Below are 22,443 nucleotides of genomic sequence, written 5' to 3'. Positions count from 1 at the left end.
AAGAATACTGTAGATGAAGGGTTTGTGTGTTTTATAAGCCTTTTCCTCAGTGAGGATCTATCCCATTGTCACACACTAACTGAAGCTGGCTCAGGAATCCTCCAGATGCTCTTCTGCCCATCTCCAAAGGGCTCTGCCCTGCCTCTGCTGCTTCTGCCCCACTGTCACCTAGAAGCACAGCCAGCTGCTGAGGCACAGCTGCTCCCTCCAGCTGCTTCTTCCAGGGAGCCTTGGGCAGCATCAGCCAGGCTGCAGCCCCTGGGCCTCCCTTCTCCCAGAGGAACAAAAGATCTGTCATCATGCAGGGATTCAGTTCCTTACTCTTGAGGTAGCAGCCATAGTACATAGTTTCTGGCTCTTGTTTGCACAGCCATGTATGTCCCAAAGGGATGTGCATTTCTGGATGCTGCTCCTTGTGACTGAAGGTAATTCTGGCAGCTGTCAATGCCTTTCCCTCAAGTCAAACCTTCAAACTGAAGGTTTTACATCATGGAGGCCGGTTTCTTCTGTAGTTAAATCATACTCCAAGCCCTCCAGTGAATCTCATTGGTGTTGTGAGTTTTATGCATTCAAGTCCTGTGTAAGAGTTGGGGTATTCAGGACCAGTGAAATCCAACAAGATTGAATCAATTGTCCTGGTTTCCACTGGTGTGGGCAGGTAGTTTAGCAAAGGGATCCGTGTTCCTTGTCCCACTGTCTGTGCCAGCTCTGCAAGAACAATCCTCTGCAAGAACAATCCTCTGAACTATTAAGTCAGTTCAGACGTTTTTTAAAGGAAAAAATACTGCTTGAATGATACAATTACTTACTCATAGATACGAAGATTAGACATAAGCACAAATTGAAGGCAGCTAACTTGCTTCATCTCGACTCTGAAGAGCCTGCTTTGCTTCTGACTCGAGCTGGTTTCACCAGTGTAGCTTTTTGAATTTTCAAGAACTGAGTGTTCAAGGTTGGCTGTGCAGCAGCAAAAGTTGGGGTGGTGGCTTGGGCCAAGATGGAGCAGTGAATGAAGCAGGCAGGAGGTAAAGGAAATAGCCATGTGGAAGAGGTGTGAAGAAGGCACCTGGCAAACAGCAATTGTTTGTCCTCTGATAATGGGAGCTTGTGGCTTTCAGGTGGGGTCACTGCAGACTCCACACTTGCTCCAGGCCTTCTGTTTCAGTCTGCATCACTGACAACTTCAAACAGCCATCATTATCCCCAGTCTAGGAATGCTCTTAGAACTGGCTATGTTCTTTAAACTGCATTTGCTGTGTCTTATTTTTGATCTTTCCTTCTTCCTGGAACAGAAAATCCAATTAGAGTGCATTGGCCAGGGACCTGTTGTCTATGTCCATCCGAGGGAGATAAACTTCGGCTCTATCCCAGTCTTAGAAGATTGTTTCCAAACTTTGCACCTTGCCAATCAGTGTCACCTTCCTGCAACCTTCCGGGTGGAGATGGTAAGTGTCTGTGGGGCTGTTTTCCAGGGAAAAGTGCTGGTTACTAGCAGCCCTTGACCTGTTTTTTGTGTGCAATGTTTCTGTATTGTTCTGTGTGAGTGGAAGCAAGATATTCCATCCAGGTGCAAGCAAGAGGAGCCAGGATCTCAGGCACGCCTCTGTGAAATAGTTTGCAGAGAGGTTGGAGCAGAAATGAGTCTGGGTCATGTTTGCAAGTTCTCTCTTTATTTTGTGGAAGATACTTAGCTGTGCAAGTCATGTTTTTGAAGTTCTTGAGATCAAGAGGAGCCTGTGGGCCTTTGCTCCCACGAGGGCATGGATTTCCCCATGGACTCCCCATTCCATCTGCATTTGCTGTGTGCCAGACTTGTGTTAATGGCAGAAACCAGGGTGTGAGCTCTGCCCTCCAACTGCTCATGGGAAGGCAAGTTTCACGACTCAGTAGTGCTGTTGCAAACATGCACCTGTGAGGGTTGTGCAGCCCCAGAGCCTGTGGTCCCTGTAGCATTGCAGAATGTCTCTGGAGACCACCTGCAGAGGAAGGTTGTTTCATTCATGGAGGTTACAGAGGGGGCAAGCCACAGGGCTGGAGCTGCAGCTCCAGGGTACGTGGCTTGGGGCTGAGTGGGATGTGCTCCCTGCTGGAGGAGGCATCTGTGAAAGGCTTGAAAAAAGCTTTGAAAAGAGATATGATCTTCTGTATTTTTGGTGGGTTCAACTTCTGGAGCTGGTTAAAGCCAACCCTGACACTGTCGACTTGTTTGTGTCTGTGGATAAATCACCAGGTGTTGTGTGAGAGTCCAGGCTCAGCCTCTTGTGCTGAAGAGGAGGGGTGTGAATTTTCCTCTTGCTGCTTCTCCAGCTGTTTAGGGGGTAAACATTACACCAAAGTGGAGGATTGCCAGGGCAGCTTTTCCTGACTCCACAATGGAGTTCTGCTTTCCACCTCTGCAGGGAGCAATGCACCTTGGCTGGGTGGTCATGGTGTGTAAAGGTTGGGTTTCACATGCTCCTGCCAGGGCTGGACCTGCAGAGCTGTGTCTGTACAGCTGTGCTGTGCAAGGCCTTTCCTCCCTCCTTGGGACAGCTTCCAGCTCTCTTGCCCAGTCTGTGAAGTCCATGAGAAACCAGATGACAAGAGTTCTTGGGAAGTGTGGGCCATGTCCACAGAGCACATGCATCCAGTTTTCTTCCTGCTTGCTGCTTTCCTGCTCTGCTCTAAGCATTTGGAGGTGACTTTTCCATAGCAGAGGGCACTGGGGCATCTCTCTACAGCTGATGATCAGTGGGGAGTGACGGCTTCAGTCCTTTAGGGGGTGTTCAGAAGCATTGATGGCCCCTTGGGAAAGGAGACTTTGGGTTTTTGCTCAGCTGGTTTGCAGTTATTCTTCAAGGTTTCAGCAGCGCCCTCCAGCTGTGTGGCTGCTGGGCTGGGATTTGAGCAGTCCTGCCTTCTTCCAGCCGTGAGCCTTTGTGCAGACCCAGCTCTGCTGTCGGGAAGCCAGCAGAGAGTGAATAGCTTCCCTTGGCAAGCACTCCAAAGAGAGCCGGCAGGGGGAATTGCCTCCTCCTGAGGAGGAGCATCCCTTGGGTTGAGCAAAATGGGGCTAATGATCTGAGTGTGTTAAAGGAAGGTAAAATACAGGTTGTATAAGCTCTTGGGGAGTTGCTGTGCTGGACACCATAGCTTACATTTAGGGAAATTAAACATGTATGGTTTTTATACTCACCTCTTTAGCCTTCCTGTTTCCTGCACCTCACAGCAGAGCGGGATCCATGGCTTCCATCTAAGTTTGTGTTTGGCTTGTATTCCAGGCTGGGAAAGACTCCTGCTGGAGGATTGAGCCCAGTCATGGAGTGGTCCCCCCTAAATGTGACACATCCGTGACTGTCGTAGCAAACCTGAACGACACAGTGAAATTCCGGGAGAAGGTGAAGGTGTTCATTGAGAACAGCTATACGACCATCATCTCTCTCCAGGCTGTGGGCACTGGCACCACAATTGTCACGGACAAACCTCTCATTCCGAAGCTCGACTTGAAGTCCCACTTCAGGTAGGAGGCTCTGGAAACTTCCACACCTCCTGTGTGTTCAGCAAGGAACAATTTTTCCATAGTCCTTCAGGCTAGATCTTCAGTACTCCAGGTCCCAGCTCTGAAGCCACAGGAATTCCTCTAGAAATATGTCATCCGAGAGTTGCTAGATATCCTGGAAAGCCACAGAAATGGAAAAGCTGGAAGACCCAGCAGGGCTGAAGCTTTGAGCTTGGGCAGCCTTTTGGGTAGAGGTTTTATTGCAGAGTGTGCAGTCAGGGAATGGCATCAGGGTGAAGCTGAAGCTGAGTGATGCCAGGGAAATAACAGCTCCTGTGACATTTTCCATCTCTGCTTCTCTTCCAGCTTTACTCCCTGCTATTTCCATTTCAAAGTGACAAACAGAGGACGACGCATGCATCGGCTGTACTGGAACACAGAAGGTTTCCGCACGCGCTGGCGCCGTGATCGCGCCCCTGCCCTCGGTGGCACCAAAAGCAAAGGTGCTTCCCCGATGCCCAGACCTGGCAGCCCCGTGTTCAGGCTGTGGCCGCCGCAGGTGGACCTGATGCCGGGCCAGAGTGCGGACATGGTGCTGGAAGGCCGCTCCAGCACTGCCCAGGTGAGGCCCCTGCCAAGGGCTGAGCCTTCCCCTGCGATCCCCTCCACTGCGGCTTCTTCTGCAGCCCCTTGACATTTGCCTGGCAAAAGGAGCAAGTGCCTTCAAGAAGCTGTTTTCAGGCCATTCTTTTCAGTTGCTTTCCTTGCTGGCCACCGTCAGTTGCTAAGGCTCTTTTGTGTTTCCCTAGCTACCATAAACCCAACTTGCTGATCCCAAAATACAGGCTGAAGGAGGTACTGCTCCTTCGGGCAAACAGGGCTTACCTGTGTCATGTGCTGAGGCAGAAAGGAAGAGCAGAGCAAAGAAGTTGCACTTAGACTAGAAGTCCAGGCAGGAAGCAAATTAAACTACTGTCAAGTGTTTTTTCTGAGGGAAGCAGGGAGTAAAACAAAAGCCCTGTGAATGGCAGGAGTGTCTGGGAGCAGCATTGCTTTTCCTCTGAAGACAAACATGGGCACAGGGCTGGTCTAGCTATGAGTCCTGGAGGGGGAAAACACAGTGTGCCAGCTCTGATGATCACTGTGATGTCCATCCAGGCAGGAACTGTTCCCAGGGATCATGAGAATTGGCAAACTGACTTTGGTCAACTTATCTATTACTGCTTGCCCCAGTCTCTCAGCCAGCCCAGGGACAGCCAGGTTTTGCAGCACCCCTGGAGAGCAACTCAGAGGGGGAGATTTAGCAGAGTCTGGGAGCACTCTCCTACCTGGACTTTCCTTTCCAGGGGAAATGGAACTCTGCAGAGAAGCTGCCAGCTAAGTCTGGTGTGCATTCCCTGGCTGCGGGACCCTGGGCACAGATATTTAGAACAAATAGGTGGGAGCTCAGAAAGAAAAAAGAGCTATTGAGGAGAGCAGAGACTAATTAGAGTCCCTAATAACAAGTGACAGGAATAGGGCCCATGGGTGGGTGGCAAGCCAGTGTGGGGTGCTGGGTCTGCCAGCACACACTGGGAGACAAGTGAATCTTGTATGCAGGAGGTGAAGGAGCGGCTGCTGTGTCACGCTTTGGTGGGGAAAGAGAGAACAAAGAAACAGATAATGCAAGTGGATGTCACCTGCAACTTCATTTGCCCTGTTCTGCAAATGTCTTCCAGAGCAATCACTTTCTGTGTGGTAAAGGTAAGTCTCCAGATTGTATCCTGGCATTTAAAGATGTAACTCTTAAATTGGCTGGAAGTAAATAGAAATAGATGCATTTCTGGGGTTGGAAAATGTGAAATGCATTGGAAGGGGAAGGAGGTCTATGGCACTTGAGGTTGTTTTTCCTTGTCTCCTGTTTCTGTAGGAGCCCAGTGATGTCCTGACACAGCACTACAAGCCTTTTTCTTTAAAAAACACCAGCCCCCTGCCAGTCAGCATTGTGCTGGACTTGGAGCAGCCATTCCTGATCTGCAATGTGGACTGGCAGCCTCTCCCTGCAGATTCCAAGGTGAGCCTCTGTGGGCTTGTTCAGTGGGGTTTGAGGAGGAGGGATGTGGTGGTGCACTTCTGTTGGGAGGTCCTGGAGTTGAGAAGTTTATTCTGTGGTGTCAGCAGTGGATTGGCCTGAGCTGAATCAGCAGAGCTGCTGAAGGAATCAAAATCTTATCTGAATCGGTAACATTCATGCTGGCTGTAAAACATGAGGGGAGGGGAGCAGGAAAGCGGATCGAGGCAAGCCATGCAGTAAAGGTGTCTCCTGGAAAGCATGCCAGCTCTCCAGCAGCCACCCCCTTGTATTGCTGCTGAGCACAGGAACAGGAGCCTGAGGGAATCCTGGGCTGGACTGTGGTGCCTGCAGTCAGACCCCAGCTGTAGAGCAATGAACCATGAACTGAGAAGCCCATGCTGGGTCACACTGACCGTTTACTGTTTCCTGCTGTCAAGACCTTGGGACGTCATCCACAGGTGATTAATTCCTGTTCATGTCTTTGCAGCCCATAACACTGGATGTAGGGGAGGAACTTCATCTCTGCATCCAGTTTAACCCAGCTTATGAGAAGAATCTGCACAGCCGGGTGGCCAAGAGGGTTCTCAGGGTGCGCTTCATGGAGCATCCTCGTGAGGAGAAGATCACCGTTCGGGGAGAAGTCCACTTCCCCAATCTCCATCTCCAGGCCAAGGCCGTGGACTTTGGCTGCATCATAAACGACACTGAACAAGTGCTGCATATGGAGATGACCAACTGCAGCCCACTGCCCGTGGAATACCACTGGTCATTCCTGGCGGACAGCCTGGCGAACACCATAACGTAAGAGCATCATCCCTGTGCTGCTGGGAACATGGACCTGCTCCAGCCTGGTTTTGGAGTGGCTGTTCCTGAGCTCACCACACCAGCACCCAGCCAGGGGCTGCATGGCCGTGAGGAGCTGCTCTTGCAGGCGCCTCTCTCTCCCACTGCAGGTCCACCACCATAGTTATGTTCTTTTCCAGGTTCATCCCTCCACCACCTAAATTCAAACCCCAGTCATCAAAGAAGAAGGGAGTGTTTCCACGGAGATACTCCAAGACTGAAAGTGTGGATGAGCCAACTGAAACCCCAGAAACAATGCAGGGTTCTGCCCCGGAAGATCCTGCCCAGGAGGATTCTGCCCAGGAGGATTCTGCCCAGGAAGATTCTTATGAGGAGGATCCTGCCCACAAAGATCCTGCCCATGAAGATCCTGCCCACGAGGATTCTGCTCAACAGGACTCTGACCAGGAAGATTCTGCTCAGGAGGACTCTGACCAGGAGCCAGCAGATGCAGAGGATTCCTTGGAAAAAGAGGTGGATTTTCTTGTGCACCTACCACTTGCTTTGCCTCCTCAAGTGGCCACCAAAAAGTCATACTCATGCCAACCTCCCTTTTTGCTGCCCTTCTGTCCTGTGCCCTGAAAGTGCCAGCTGGACATGGGGAGTCTGGGGAGGTAGAAATAGGAAAGTTTTGCTCACAGAAGCTCATTCAGAGCCTACAGACCTGTGCTGAGTTTGGGATTTTTTGGCTTATTTTCTTTACAATGTAACATGAGGTCTTTATCTGCATCATGATGAGAAGGCTTCCAGCTTCCGATGTGTGTCAGTCCATGAAGAGTCCTGATCTCCACGGACCCCCTTCCCCACCCAGCCAGAGCACTCACATCTCTGCCTTCACCCGAAGCTGGCATTGCAGTGACAGCTCCAGGGCTGTCTTCTATAAAGCAAGACTTTGCAAAGTCACTGTCTCTTCCTCCAAACAAGGAAAAAGGCCCTTTGATCTGCCAACTTGCCTGGTGAACATCAGTACTTTGGAATGGGAAGCGGCCCCTTGTTCTGCATCAGGGGGAACAGAGGCTGCTCATGCGGCAATAAAAAAAGAGATGTAAGGAAGCAGAAGAGTTTCTCAAAAACCCAGTATGGGCATTAAGTTTAAGGAGAAGGGTTATACCTGCTGACACACAAATACCAGTTGTTTCTACACTGCACAGTTTTTCAGAATCAGGAGAAACAAAGCCCTATAGATGCAATGAACAGTGTGACTGAATGTTTTCAAATAGAAGCACAAAATCATCTTTATTTCCTGGTTGTTGCCATGTATGCACAAGTAAATCAGGGAAATTCAAGTGGTGTCCTGGAATCCTGGAATGGTTTGGCTTGGAAGGGACTGTCAGAGATTATGTAGTTGCAACCCTCCCTGCCTGAGAGCTGGGAGCACCCAGTTGCCTCACACAAGTTGGATGTAGGAAGTGCAGATGGAGCCCAGGTCTCATCTGTGGGTGGGCTTGGACCCACACTCAACTAATGGCCTGGACATTTTCACATTTGATTTGTGCCCAGGTCCCTCTTCAGCTGCTCCTGGTGTGGTGAGGTGGTGGAGCCTGCAGCAGAGTGATCTTGCTCAGACCAGCCAGCTCACTGCAGCCCGTGGTGCTTGTTTTCCAGGTGCTGTCATCCACTCCTGGGGAGTCTCGGAGCCCGGTGAGGATGAGGGGATTGAGTCAATTCTCCGAGACGGAGCACCCCAACGTGACAATGCCTCAGGTAAGTGGGAATTTGTCTCACGTCCATGTTTCCAACGTGGGAAGCAGTTCTGTAGCCCCACTGCCACTGGTGGCCCTCAGCATTGCTCACAGGGGGGCCTCACATCCCTCCAAGTCCATCACAAAGCTCTGCTGAAGCAAGTGGTCACTGGAGAGGCCATGTGGGACCTTTTGTAGGGCTGCCCCAGGATGCTCCCTGTGCAGCACCTGTGGAGGGCATTGCTGCCATTTACCTCATCAGGTGGTTGACAGGACGTTTTTGTAGGAACTTTGGCTGTAGCAGCTTGAGAGAACAGCATGTAAGTCAGAGAGAGGGAGAAAGGCGTCAGAAGTCAGATGAGCCTTCCCCCATCTCCAAGGGTTCCCACCTCCAAGTCTCCTGTTTTTCTGGAGGCAGTGAGAAATGTTTCCAAAGACAAGTTCTGCAGCAGAGAGAATTTTCTGCTGCCAGGAGACATTCCAGTTGACTTTAATGTAGGGTATACTCATGGAGAAGTGATTATGGGAGAAGGTTTCCCCATGGTCCCTGCACTAGTCAGTGGCATGGACACAGGATGAGATGAGGATGATTCTGGCTGTGTTTGGGGAATAGGCCCCTGCAGCTATGACTCCACTCTAGTTCAAGACACAGCTGCTCTTCTGCATCCATTTCCACTCTCAACATGCTGATCTCTCCTCCCCTCCCTCCAGGTTTTTGATATCATGCCGCTGTGGGGAACGCTGCAGCCAGGAGAGAGCCAGAAGGTCACCTTCACCTTCTTTGGCCACGCCAACATCATCGCCCGTGCCACGGCGCTGTGCCGCGTGGAGGGAGGCCCCAGCTACGAGGTGGTGCTGAGCGGGCAGGCCTCGTGCCCCAGCTACCGGCTGGACGTGGAGGAGATTGACTGGGGGCTGCAGGTACCACAGGCTTCTCCTGGCATCATGGCCACCTCCATCCCAGGCGCTCTCCCTCCCTTCTCAGCTGCTTTGCTGGCTCTGGGGCTTAGAATACAACCTGTGAGAGATATGTCCAGCATCCAGGCTGGTTTAAAGTGGCCATCTCCACCCCTGCCCTCCCTTCCCCCTGGCCCAGGGACATGGCACTGTCCTCTTCATGCACCTAACCCTGCCTCCTGGGGAACACAAGGGTCCCAGTGAAGATGTCTGGAGGGACATGTCCCTGAGATATCCCTCCACTGATCCGCTCCTAAAGCTTGAGCTCCAAGGAGATGCTTTTGTCAAATGCTCTTGCTTGATCCACAAAATAATCCAGGGCGGAAGTTGGGCTTTCAGTCACTTCAGTAGCTGAAAACAATGTCCCAGAATAATCCCCACTTTCCTTCTTTTCAGTTTAAAGTCCACAGATACTTCCAGTTGCTGGCACTGCCTGTGTTGTCCTGTGTGTCTCTCTTGTCAGCTGTATGTTTCTTGCCAATATTTGCGTGCAGGTGCCTTTTCTTCTGGAATGCCTCTCAGAAATGCACTAACTTTTAGATACAGTTAAATGGGGACAGAGTTGTCAAAGCAGAAAAAAACTGTTCATTAGTAATGCTTCAGCTGAGCCAGGTGTGTGTCTCCCTGCCCCCAGAGATGAGCAAACACAGCCTCCAACAAAAAGGCAATGTTTCTGTCCCCTTTCCCCTTGGAGGGGTACTCAGGAGCTTCCATTCTTTCTGACTGCCAACTTTTCTGTCCCCTCCCCTCTCATCCTCCTTTCTTTTGGACAGGTCTTCAACCCTGTCCCTCTGCCAGCACACAGAAACACCAACAAACCAACCTGAACAAATCCAACCCACACACAACAACATGTAGAACCAACAACTTTCATTCTTGAACTTCATAACCTTTTGGCTTCGTCTCACACATCTCAGTGCCACCTCCTCTGTTTCTCCTGGCTGTTGGTGACCCCTCAGAGTGCAGAGGACCTGGTCCTCTGGTTCATTTATTATTGGCCTTGACCACCTCTCTGTAGTTGTGTGGTTGCATTGTGGCTGTGTGCTTTCAATGCCATTAAAGAGGAAGGAGATTGCCCAGCATCAGGCCTGTATCTGTGACTTCTCACTCCTCTATCCTCCTCTCTGCAGGTGTTTAACAAAGTCCTCAAAGCAGGGATCACCCTGCGGAACAACGGGGTTATGAAATTCACCTACGTGGTGCAAGACTCCAGCACAAAGCCTCTGCCCGGGGTGCCCGTGGTCGTGCCCCGCAAGGTGAGTAGCACAAGCCATTGGCTCTGGCCCTGTGTCAGGGGGCCCAGGAGAGGATTAAAAGAAACAAGGGGGAAAAGAGAGGGAAAAAAGTGGGGGGGAAACCCCAAAGCCAGCCCTGAGAGATAGGGCTGTAAGCAATTGCTGCTGGGGGCAGAGAGGTCAAGCAAGTACTCACCTAATAGACTCCCCCATGGCCTTGGCTGGCAGGTGCCACTTGCCAGAGGCAGAAGTGCTCAGCTCTCTGGCTGTGCTGGTACTGGAGTTGGGTGCTGCTGGCTCTTCTGAAGATCACTTTCTTCCTTGTCCCTGCCTCCCTGCTGCCAGCACTAAGCAGTGTTTACATATTCCTTGCTTGGGCTTGAAGCTCCTTTACCAGAAATTGCACAGCCTCTGTGCTGGTCCCTCCCTCCTCCAGCTTTGCTTCTCTGCAGGAGCTTTGTGGGGCAGTGAGGGGACCAGAGAGGAGCAGGGCTGAAAGAGCATGGAGAAGAGGCTGCAGCATCCCCCCATGCTAGCTTCTCAGTCCTGCCTGGATGTCCTGGAGCTTCAGCAGTATTGCTGCCTTTGGCCCCCTTTGGAATGGGAAGGGGTGCTGTGGTGCCAGATTTCTTGGGCCCGACTGGCTCCTGACAGCCCCAGATAGCTGTGGAATCCGGGGTGTGGCTGTAGGGCACAGCTGCTCTAGGCACGGGTGGACTGTGTCCAGGGCAGGGATAAGGAACAGGGAGAGGTCTTCTGTATGTTTTCCAAAGGTGTTTATTCCCCAGAGGGTCAGGGACAGAAAGACACTCAACAAAGGCATACATCAGTTTATAAACGGTGCAGGTCCCAAGGGAGGATACACTCTTCAGCCAACTGGGAGAAACTGGGGGTGGAACACAAGTGGGAAATACAATGTCTAAACCAATAGAGGATTACAGAGGAGGAGAATAACTGAAACAAACCAATGGGGCCTTGAAGGATACAAAATTCATAGGGAAGTTTCTAGAGAAAGGGACAGGCATGGGAAGGGATTGACATTCAGTGGGAGGAGGAACAGGGAACAAAAGGGCAGGTCTTTGGGGAGATGTACAACTAGGGCAAAACCACAGGGGGGAAAGAAACAGCCCATTGGTGATAAAATATGCTGTAACAATACAAAATGGGTGAGGGGCGTTTATAAAACTGACTACTAGGACCCAATTACAATCCAAAACACACATGGCCACAAAGGGGAAGCCAAATGGCTTTCTCATTATTTTGTGTATGTCTCGTGCAAGGGGTGCCCCGCTGGTGCCCTCCTCCTGTGAGCACCTGCAGACACAGCTCTGCGTGGGCCTGCACTCAGCTGCTGGAGCAGCATCCTGCCCTGGCAGCTTGGCCAGGCTCCCTTTGGCTGCAGCTGTGTTGTGTGCTGGAGTAACTCAGGAGACCCAGGAGCAGGCTTTGTCCTGCTCAGCTGTTTCTCCCTGCACAGAGAACAGGAATGGGGAGCTGAGGGCCCAGCCTGGTGTGCAGGGGGGAGCCCAGGAAAGCTGCAGCTGAGTCTGTCACCCAGAGCTGTGTTTCCCTTCAGCCCCACTGCTGTGAGCCCAGCCTGGGACTTGGACAGCATTTCTGAAAGCACAAAGAGGAGGATGGCCCTTCCTGCCATCACTCTCATCCCCAGATCTCATCCAAGTCTCTGCTCCTGCATTTCCAGAGATGTATGTGTGCAGGAAACCATGAGTCAGGATGGTGTAACTGCAGAGGCAGAAGGTGTTTTTGCTGGGATCATTAATGAGGGGTCAGGCCCTTGGACATGAGCCTGGAATTGCTGATGTGCTGTGACAGGGGCTACTGGCCCTCCTGAGAGTGCAGGCACTTCACTCCTTTTGCACAGAGCCTGGCAAAAGAGCTTTTCTTTTTTGGGCATGACCCTTGCTGGCAGAGGGCACATGCCACGAGCAGCAGCAGAGCTGTGCTCCTGTCAGGCTGTGCTGGGGCTGCAGCCTTGTGAGAGCTCAGGACACGCTGCACCCCCGGGTTGGAGGCGCAAGCTTTTGGCACAAGGAAGGTAGAAAGTGAGGTGGTCTGATGTTTTCTTCTGGATGAGAACCTGTCTTCTCAGCCTGTCTGAGTCCTGAGCCATCCCACATCACACCTTTGATGCAGTCCCTCCCTCCTCTCCTGTCCCTGCAGGGCTCCATTGCACCTGGCAAGAAGCGAGTGCTGAAAGTCTCTTATCTGCCAGAAAAGCCAGGAGCGTTCCGCAGGACTTTCCAGGTCCAAGTGGCTCATCTGGAACCGGCAGAAATCGTCCTGAAAGGAAAGACGATCTTCCCTGGGGTTACCAAGTGCCTGCCCAGGATGCTGAAAGGTGAGCACTGTCTGTCATCTCCCAGGAAGTTCCCCTGTTTTTTCCCCCTACCTGCACTTAAGGCAGCTCACGCCATCTCCACAAGTCTGGAAGTTGCAGGGCTGCCAGACCAACACTTTGGCCTCTCTGGTTGCTTCCTGAGTTTCGAGCAGTTGAGTCCTTTTAGGCTTTTTCCCAGGATCTTGGAAGGGCCTGGAAAGATGATGGTAGGCAGAAAAGCTTGGGAAAGCTGTAAGAGAGGCTGGCAGGGCTATTGGCAGGGTTGGATGTGCATGACATTGCAGGGGATGAGATGATGCTCTGGGAGGAAAAAGCTAAGTAAGAATGAACACGAGGAGTTAGAGAGGAGCAGCAGCATCCATTGTTTCTGGGAGAGGCCAGTGTTGGGGAAGTGGGACTTCTCAGCTTAAATGGGATTGGCAATGTGCCTCGTCTTCTATTCATGGATATTTTTTTCCTTCAAAAGAGGAGAAGATACTGGAAGAGGAAGAAGAAAACCCAGAGAAGGAAGAAAAGGAAAGTGATGAATCATCTGTTGCCATGGAGTCACTGGTGGAGTCACTGATGGAGTCACTGATTGTCACAGCTGAACGACAGGCTAGTGTCCAACATCTCCCCAGGGGCTCTTCAGCTGAGGGGCTCCCCCAGCAGCATCCTGGGTCTGGTGGAAGAGGTGGGAGGGTTATTCCCACTTGGGAAATTGGAGGAGTAGCAGCTGTGCTCCCTCCCTCAAAGTTGCCTTTGCTTGTGGCCAGCCCATGCTCCATACTTTGAGCTCTCAGACAGATACTGCCATAATCAGATTATAAGATTTCTGGGCCACTTGCTGAATTTGGAGAGCTTGTGGTGTGTTCTCTTTTATGACTGAGAGAAATATTTGTATTCAAGTGTTTATACCTATAAAGTGAGCAGAATATTCAGAGTCAGTGAAGGGCCAAGCACTAGCAAACTCCCCTTCATTAGCTGTGTAAATGGCAAGAAGGGCAACTGAACTGGTGAACTTTGTGGTCTACAAATGGCCTTTTTCATGATAGCCCTCATTTACTTTTTTATTGGTGTATGATTCCACAAAGCATTTCTCTCCTGTTCTGGAATGCAGAGGTTAAGCGGAAAAAAATATTGTTTAAAAACAAAAGCCTATTTCTATAGTTTTATAATGGGAATGACATGGCTTCTTCTCCAGTGATACTGCCAACCTTGAGATTTCAGCTGAGGATAAAGAAACTGAATCATCTAAATATTCTTCAGAAGACAAACCTTGAGAAGTTCATGGAAAACTGGGAAGCTCTTTGAAGAACCTACTGAGCCATAAGAACCTCGAGGATTGGCATTGGCCCACCTCATTTACCAATAAAGCAGGGAAAATTATGTCTTCTGGGAAGAAATCTGTGAATGCTGAACTCTGCCCAGGCATGGTGCAAATTTCATGAGATCCTGCGCAGCCTTCCTCTTCTCCCAGATGAAGCTTTTCAGGACAGAGAACTGGATTCCTTCCACCTCTGTGAAGCACCTGGAGCTATTATAGCCAGCCTTAACCTCTACTTGAAGTCCCACCATGTCCCTTCCACTGGAATTGGATAGCTAATACTCTGAACCACATCATGAAGCCAGTGACACCCTTATGATGACCATGGATGACAGTCTGATAGCAAACACGTTACCTTGGTGGGACTTCGGCCCAGATAACACTGGGGATTATAGTGGCAGACTCTGAAGTCTCGTGGTCAGGTGTGAGATGTATGACACTGATTATGTGCATCATTATGACTAAACTTAATGCTGATACAGAATCTCAATATTGTCAAAGCAGTATAAAATATAAGCAGGTCTACAGAGCTATAATATGAGCAGCTTTGGCTAGAAACAGAATCACAGAATCACAGAATCTCTAGGTTGGAAGAGAACTTCAAGATCATAGAGTCCAACCCATCCTATCTTATACCTCAACTAGGTCATGGCACTAAGTGCTACATCTAGTCTCCTTTTAAACACATCCAGGGATGGTGACTCTACCACCTCCCTGGGCAGATGATTCCAGTGTTTGACCACTCTTTCTGTGAAAAACTTCCTCCTTAGGTCTAACCTGTATCTCCCTTGGCGCAGCTTGAGACTGTGTCCTCTTGTTCTATCTGTTGTTGCTCGGAGAAAGAGACTGACCCCCAGCTCACCACAGCCACCCTTCAGGAAGTTGTAGAGAGTGATAAGGTCACCTCTGAGTCTTCTCTTCTCCAGGCTAAACAAACCCAGCTCTCTTAGTCGTTCCTCATATGGCTTGTGTTCCAAGCCCCTCACCAGCCTCGTTGCTCTCCTTTGGACACGCTCAAGCATCTCAGCGTCCCTCCTAAACTGAGGGGCCCAGAACTGGACACAGTACTCCAGGTGTGGCCTCACCAGTGCCGAGTACAGGGGAAGAATGACCTCCCTGCTCCTGCTGGACACACTATTCCTGATACTGGCCAGGATGCCATTGGCCTTCTTGGCCACCTGAGCACACTGGTGGCTCATGTTCAGCCGACTGTCAACCAGCACCCCCAGGTCCCTTTCCACCTGAGCACTGTCCAGCCACACCATCCCCAGCCTATAACGCTGCAGGGGGTTATTGTGGCCAAAGTGCAGGACTCGGCACTTGGACTTGTTGAACTTCATCCCATTGGATTCTGCCCATCCATCCAACCGTTCCAAGTCCCTCTGCAAAGCCCTCCGTTCCTCTACCAGATCCACACATGCTCCCAGCTTAGTGTCATCTGCAAATTTACTAATGAAAGACTCTAAACCCTCATCCATATCATCAATAAAAATATTAAACAGAACTGGCCCCAGCACAGACCCCTGAGGGACGCCTCCAGCTGGATGCAGCACCATTCACGACCACTCTCTGGGCTCGGCCATGCAGCCAGTTCCTAACCCAGCACAGAATGTTCCTGTCCAAGCCACAGGCTGCCAGCTTATCTAGGAGTATGCTGTGGGAGACAGTGTCAAAGGCCTTGCTGTAATCCAAATAAACAACATCTACAGCCTTCCCTGCATCCACTAGGCGGGTTACCTGGTCATAAAAGGTGACCAGCTTGGTTAAACATGACCTACCCTTCCTAAACCCATGCTGACTGGGTCTGATACCCTGGCCATCCTGTAAATTCTTCATGATGGCACTTAATATAAACTGTTCCATTATTTTGCCAGGTACTGAGGTCAGACTGACTGGTCTATAATTACCAGGATCCTCCTTTGCACCCTTTTTGTGAATGGGTGTCACATTGGCCAGCTTCCAGTCTTCCGGAACCTCACCAGTGAGCCAGGACTGTTGGTCCTGGAGATGAGCTTTGTAAGCTCATCTGCCAGCTCTCTCATTACCCTGGGGTGGATCCCGTCAGGTCCCATAGATTTATGAATATCCTGCAGGTTTACAGTCTTTGGAATTGCAGAACTCACAGGGACAAAGCACCTATGGAGCTACTTCAGGATTTTCTCTCTGGACATGACTGGATCTTAGCTGGATCTGCAGTCAGAGGCACCAGGAAGCTGCTGGGACATGCAAGGAGCTCAAGTGACACAGTGGAAGGGTGGCACGAGCCTTTCAGCACTTGCTCCTTGCCAGGTGCAAGGGAACCCTGCAAGGCTTGGCTCGATGCCCTTCCTCTCTCTTCTGCACACTTTCCATCAGTAATGGGATTTCATACTCCAGAAGAGCTGCCTCTGTGAGGTGCACTCCCAAAGGCAGAGGGAGTATTCTACAGTGAAAATCACTGCTCTAAATTGTGCCACTTTGCTTCTGAGTTTAACAAGAGGAGCATCCTCACAAGCACCCATTTTTGCAGCTCTCTGACTCCCAACTAACTGCACACGTGCCAGCTGTGCCAAGGAATGGGGATTTCTAGCTGTGATCACATACTTGCCAGATTGTGCTATCATGGTAATTGATTTTGAGAGGAATAGCAGATTTGTCTTCACAAAGAAGCTGTGGCTCTGCTGGTAGATAAAACTAGCACGGGGAGATAAAAGAAACAATGGGAAGGATTCCACTGATTGATGAATGGAAAAGGTATTTGCTTTTACAAATAAACTTTAGGTTTGCTGATAAATGAAGACTGGACAATGAAAGATGAAAGAAACAATAGGGAAGAAAAGCCCCTCAATTCCATAAGATTTAAAAATGAAAAGGGAGGGTTATACCTTAGAGGGAAATCTTTTGTATCAGGTGTATTGGGAAGTCTGTACCTCTCAAGTACCTCAGCCAATGGGGAAAGAGAGAAGGGAAATGCGACTGGGAAATTGGGATAAAAAGGGAGGCTGCGTCCTCCAAAACTTTGAGAGATCCCAGGGGAATGCCCCATGGCCTCTCCCTTTCTTCAAATAAAATAAAAGGACTCCTCTGTGTCCTTTTTGGACATAAACTTCTGATGTTTGTGGATTCATTTTCCTAACAACTTCTTGACTCCAATTTATACTGCTCCATCTTGTGTTCAGGTTGCAGAATATTTGGCATGGAGCACTCAGCCACTGAATGTTCAGAGGCTCTTCCTGGGTGCTGTTGGTCTCTTAGGATTCTTCAGTGCCTTGTTTTGTAGGCTCTGAACCTCTCTGCGTTGCTCTTTGTTTGGTGGGTTGTCCTCGTGAATCCTCACCTCCACTTTTCTGTCCTGGAGAAGACTCCTGTCAGCAGCTGAGTGAGATTTGATAACAAGATGGTGAGGGACAAACTTCAGTCCTGTTGCCTGTATCCTAAGTTTTCCATAGCCTATGGAATTGCCTCGTGAGAAATGTTAAATTAACCAAAATTCATTGCACATACTGACCTGCCCTCTTCCCTCCACAAGCCCAAGGAAAACAAAATAAGATTGTGAAAGCAGCTGAAACCTTTTGTATTTTTATTGTGCATTCTGTAAGTGCTCAAAGATACCAGACAAGACTGTATGAATCATGTTGTCCACGTATGGCACATGTAAGAGGCAGATCCCAAAAGTTTTCATAGGTTAACTCAGACACAAATTCCATCAAATAGCATTATCTCATTATAGACAAAGCAAAGCACAGAAACACACAGAACAAAGGCACTGAAACTGAGAAGGAACTGAAACAGACCTTTTGAAAGTTTGTTTCACAGAAAATATTGTGTGCTTCTCGCAGGTCTTCAAAGAGATTAAAAATTACATTAATCCAGTTGGGGATTGTCAACTTAAAAATTCCCAGTTCTGAAGAAATTCAAGTGTAGCTTTCAAACAAGAAGTACAAAGGAAATAAACCAAGCTCCTTTTTCCTCTTTCAAAGTAAATGAATGGCCAGACCAAACTGTCACAGATTACTCTTCTTTCTTTCATGTACAGATGCATACAAATTAGTGAAGTAATTCTCAGAGGATGAAATTAAGTTGTCAAGATCATAATCCACTTCAAAGGTAGGTCTTTCTCCAGAAATTATAAGAGCAAGAAATACAGCAAAGTGGGCAGTCAGTCCCCATATCTTGAATGACTTTTTATGTTCCTGGTCATCATATATAAAGCAGTGTACACGAGTTGAGTAACCTGAGGAGGTTTTATAAGTGAAGGTCTTGTAATTCAAGGGCTTGACAAAGTACTCCAAAGGCACAACAAAAACCTCGCTCACTTCATCTGGATTAGGAGTGCCCTGGAATGTATCCTCTATAAACCCTACAACTGGTGTCACCAAGTTATTCATCTAAAAAGAGAGAAAAAAAATCCCCAATAAATAAGTTAATTTTAAAAAATCAACTAAACTCTCAAACACTTATGTCTGTACCAAGTAAAAATGTTCATTACTTAAAAAAAACATTGCATTGTTACAAAATGAGTACAAGAAGCCTATGAACTATTTTTAACTGCAATGCAATTTAGTCTCCTAATGGCAAGCTATTTAATTTGACTTTGAGAATTTGAAATAATATTTTGTATTTGTCAAAAATTAGTTTACAAATACTGTGCTCATCCTGTATAATCAGAGCAGTTCAAAAGGCTTCTACAGAAGTCAAAAGGCACTCGTGGTTTCTCTCATGGGTCTTCCTTATTTATGTTTTTAATTCTGATTTCATTCCAAATTTTCCCTATCCTTTATCATATTTCTGTATTGTTTTCCCGAGATACAGGAATTTTCCAGAATATGGAAGTATTTTTCTATAGGTACAGAAATATTATTGCAGTGTATTTAGCCATAAAATGTAACACTTTTTCAAACACATTATTTATGGACATGGGAACACATTATTTATTTCTTCCATGGGAAGACAAAATCACTGAAATCATAGTTTGCATCAACAGAACACCAAAATTCTTTAGGATACAGTGCTAGTTCTACTTATTCACACTAATTAAGACCACTGTCCTGTAGAAAGGAGGAAAACAGTGCCTGTGGTATTTGATTCAAGTCTGGAAAGACTCAGTCCAGCCAGAAGCGCCTGGAATGTGCATATTGAGGAGGCAGAGTATCATCTGACATGCACAATATTCATGGTCCAAAACCCACACCATCTCTCCTACTGACTGAAGTAACTGGCTGGAAACACGGAAAATATGATCCTTTTTACACACTGCCTCTGAACTGTGTGGTTCTAAGGTCATCTGTAGAGAAATTATAATTTAAGTCGTTAAATAAAGCTGTTTTCAATACAATTTCAAAAGTAGGTATTTATTTTTTAATGGGGAGAGGGTACTGCTGACAGATAAAAGAATAGGAGGCATAGTAATAGAGTTTTACCTGGTGAACAAAAATAGTCTTCAGAAGCAGCAATTCCTCTGTTCTGTGGGAAAACTGATCCTATGTAATACTGAACACTGCTATTGAAACTGAGAAGCTGTTAATTTACAAATGGTGACCTACACTCCAAAGACACCTCTGGGAGTCTCCCTGCTGGAGGAAGATGATGCACACCATCCTGGTGCACATCCCCTCTGGTGCTCCCTTTCTGTGTGCACAGCCCTGGAGCCAGCAGACACCAAAGGAGACACCTGTGAAGCTACAGCAGCCTGGGTGAGTGAGCTCTGCACAGCGCCAGGGATGGAGATTATACAGCCTGCCAGGAACATCTGCTCCACTTTTGGGCTGACCTCATGGTGAAGAGGAATTTTTCTTGCAGCTCATCAAAAAGTCCATGCTGCTGCTGTGTCTACTGCCTCAAGAAGAGTTCTGGTATCATGCTCTGACTCCCCAGAAGAAGAAAGCAGCCAAATCCCCTGGCAGCCTTCAAGCTGAGCAAGCCCACCTCTCTCAGCCTGTCTGCTCATCACCCACTCGCTGTAGCCCCATGACTGCACTCGTGGCTCTCTGCTGAACTCTCGCCAGGGCAGCGCTGTCAGCGTGGTACTCCAGAGTCACTGACTGGTGCCCCAGAGCTGGTCTCACAAATACCAAACTCTGAGCAAGAACCCTTTCCCTGGGCTCTGCTGGACACACGGGCTGTGCACGTGAAGAAGCGGCGCCTCCTGGCAGCTCCAGGTTTGAAAAGGTCACTGCCAGCCTCACAAGTGAAAACCACCCAAACTTATTCTGTGCTGACATGCTGACTTACTTTATCAATTCCAGGCATCAGCCTACAGATGACTTCCACCTTCTCTGGCTGAAGACCAACTTCTTCTTTAGCTTCTCGGAGAGCAGTGTCAATGTCATCTTTATCAGTGGCTTCCCTTTTACCTCCTGGAAAACACACTTCCCCTGGTGATCTTCTCAGCTAGAATGTAAAGGAGTACTGCTGTTAAATATAGCAAGGTTTATGTTTCTTATTGGACCCACACAGATGCATATTGGTATTGCAGCATCCCTTTATGTTTATCTTTCCAGTCAAAGAAGCTGGAAATGGTGGTTAAGGTTTCTGCAGACCAGAAGAAGCATCCCTTAGCAAGAGTAGCTACCTAAGAAAACTCTGAGGCTATCCCCTGCTAATCCATAAACCCTCACTATCAGAAAATATATGTAGCTGTACAGTGTTGTGTAATCCATACTGGAACTTCTACTTATGTCAACGTTCACATTTTGCATCATCTTGTTTGCATAAATGACAGATGAATCCAGACAGACAACTTGCAGAGCAAGATTAAAATACTCCAAGAGCAAAAACTTTTGAAAGACACAAATAATGTACCCATGAGAGAGGAAATAACATTTTGCTTCAGCCCAAAAATACTACGGAGTAGAAGAACGAAAATGGTTGGTTCTGCTTCCTCTTTGTTGTTATCTATAGTTGGGATATGTTTTGTTGGGTGCTGTTGAGAAACCAGGAGAGGGGCAGGGTTGAAGACATGACCAGAACAAGAAAAAAGGATGAGAAGGGAAAGGACGGAAGAGTTGGCATTCTGGAAAGAGCCTGAGTTCCTGAGTAGCCATTCAATGGGAAAGGGGACAGGGATCAACCTCAGCCACACAAGGGGATAAAAGATTGCCATTTGACTGCCAAGTGCGTGTGTTTTCGCCTCTGGGGAGGGAGACACGCACCCGACTCAGCTGACTCATTACGAATTAAATTATTTAGTTATTGCATCAAAGACTGTGTCCCCTCTTGACTGTATCAAAAAAGGAGTTATTTCTAAGATACCCTTAAGTACATTGCAGTAGTAGGCTTGTGCATCAAGGATCAGTAAAAAACACCTTTATAATCACTGTATCAGCTATGGAACTGTATTTGTTTCTTAAGCAAGACCCAGCAACAGAAAAAAGTGATTCCTGAGTACAGGCAGTTGATGTGACACAGGGATGGAAAACAAGAGTTGTAAAAGAAAACAAAATGCTGGAGAAAGAGTTCTGGCAGCCTTGAGCTGTTGCCTTTTATGTATTAAAGGGAAAAAGGAGTAATATTAACTGCAGATTGAAACCCCTCATTTAACAAAGCTGCGCTGCACGGTCAGTTTCCTCAGTTAAGCAAGCCATCAGTGCCCACAATGATAATTTCCTGTCACGGGTTTCCGCGGTGCTCCTGGCAGGCGAACACCAGGAGGACAGGAGTGTAAAAACAGCCGGCCGTGCCCTGGAGAACGAGGGGCGGCACTGGGGGCACACACGGCGATGGTTCCCCGGGAGGGAAGGAAGGATCGCAGCCCTGGGAGCCCCGGTACCTGCAGGGAGCGGACGGTGAGCAGCAGGTGCAGCCGCCCCGCTCGCACCAGGAGCGGCAGCAGCACGGCGGCTCGGGGCAGCGGCAAGCGGCAGAACCTGTCCCCGACATCGAACTCCCTCAGGCGGCGCCGGGCCTTCTCCAGGGCGCCGTGCCCCGGAGCGGGCAGAGCGGAGCACCGGCACCGTCCGGCCGCGGCCCGCTCACCCCCCGCGGGCCCTGAGCAGGGCCCGGGAACGGGGCCCGGCCGCTCCCGCTCCGCCGCCATCGCCCGGCCCGGCCCCGGCAGCGGCACAGCGACACCGGCCGGCTCCATCGCTCCCTTTCCTGTTCCCTTTCCCGTTCCCTTTCCCTGTCCCGCTCTGGCCGTGTCCTGGCCGCCGCGGGCCCGCGCTGCCCCAGACATGCGGCGGCTCCATCGCTTCCTCCCCAGCTCCGGCACCGCGGTGCGAGAAGGACCGTGAAAGGGCCGCAGTCGTGCCCAGTCACAGAACCATAGAACACGGACCTTAAAGATCACCTTATTCCCCCTCCATGGTGTTAGAAATGCACTAACTTTTAGGCACAATTCAATGGGGACAAATGGTCGAAGCAAAGGAAAACTGCTTATTAGTAACGATTCAGCTGAGCCAGGAGTGTGCCTCCCTTGCCCAAGAGGCCAACATACCCACTGCCCGAGGAAATGGTTTCTTTTTATACCTTTTCCTGGCTGGGGCAGTCCGTGTACCCTCTGCCATTGGATGGGTACTCAGGAAATTCCATTCTCTCCCGACCACCAACTTTT

At 49.2% G+C, this 22,443-nt stretch overlaps 2 protein-coding genes across 4 annotated transcripts in view; one reads left to right on the top strand and one right to left on the bottom strand.

Annotated features, from left to right (window-relative positions):
• Window positions 1–16,998, top strand: part of LOC135279442 (hydrocephalus-inducing protein homolog) — a 31,510-nt gene extending 14,512 nt beyond the window's left edge. For 2 of the 3 annotated variants that reach the window (XM_064386830.1, XM_064386829.1), the window contains exons 18-30: window positions 1,293–1,445; window positions 3,261–3,499; window positions 3,845–4,100; window positions 5,078–5,221; window positions 5,388–5,531; window positions 6,019–6,332; window positions 6,515–6,848; window positions 7,980–8,078; window positions 8,768–8,977; window positions 10,144–10,269; window positions 12,430–12,607; window positions 13,074–13,204; window positions 13,791–16,998. In XM_064386830.1, the coding sequence (XP_064242900.1) occupies window positions 1,293–1,445; window positions 3,261–3,499; window positions 3,845–4,100; window positions 5,078–5,221; window positions 5,388–5,531; window positions 6,019–6,332; window positions 6,515–6,848; window positions 7,980–8,078; window positions 8,768–8,977; window positions 10,144–10,269; window positions 12,430–12,607; window positions 13,074–13,204; window positions 13,791–13,793 (2,331 nt within the window). In that variant the 3' untranslated portion in view covers window positions 13,794–16,998. The remainder of the gene's footprint in view (window positions 1–1,292; window positions 1,446–3,260; window positions 3,500–3,844; window positions 4,101–5,077; window positions 5,222–5,387; window positions 5,532–6,018; window positions 6,333–6,514; window positions 6,849–7,979; window positions 8,079–8,767; window positions 8,978–10,143; window positions 10,270–12,429; window positions 12,608–13,073; window positions 13,205–13,790) is intronic. The other variant, XM_064386831.1, reaches the window with a different exon arrangement.
• Window positions 16,999–17,442: 444 nt separating this feature from the next.
• Window positions 17,443–21,990, bottom strand: LOC135279445 (peroxisomal coenzyme A diphosphatase NUDT7-like). Its single transcript, XM_064386837.1, has 3 exons — window positions 21,661–21,990; window positions 20,124–20,282; window positions 17,443–18,280 (listed from the first exon to the last, which is right to left on the bottom strand). Exons 1-3 carry the CDS (start codon window positions 21,973–21,975, stop codon window positions 17,897–17,899), a joined length of 858 nt encoding a protein of 285 aa, XP_064242907.1. The 5' UTR covers window positions 21,976–21,990; the 3' UTR covers window positions 17,443–17,896.
• Window positions 21,991–22,443: the final 453 nt, after the last annotated feature.

The sequence above is a fragment of the Passer domesticus genome, chromosome 12, assembly GCF_036417665.1.
Source record: "Passer domesticus isolate bPasDom1 chromosome 12, bPasDom1.hap1, whole genome shotgun sequence".
Lineage (NCBI taxonomy): Eukaryota > Metazoa > Chordata > Aves > Passeriformes > Passeridae > Passer > Passer domesticus.
Note: the sequence above shows the minus strand (reverse complement) of the source record. Positions and strands in the feature narration are given on the sequence as shown.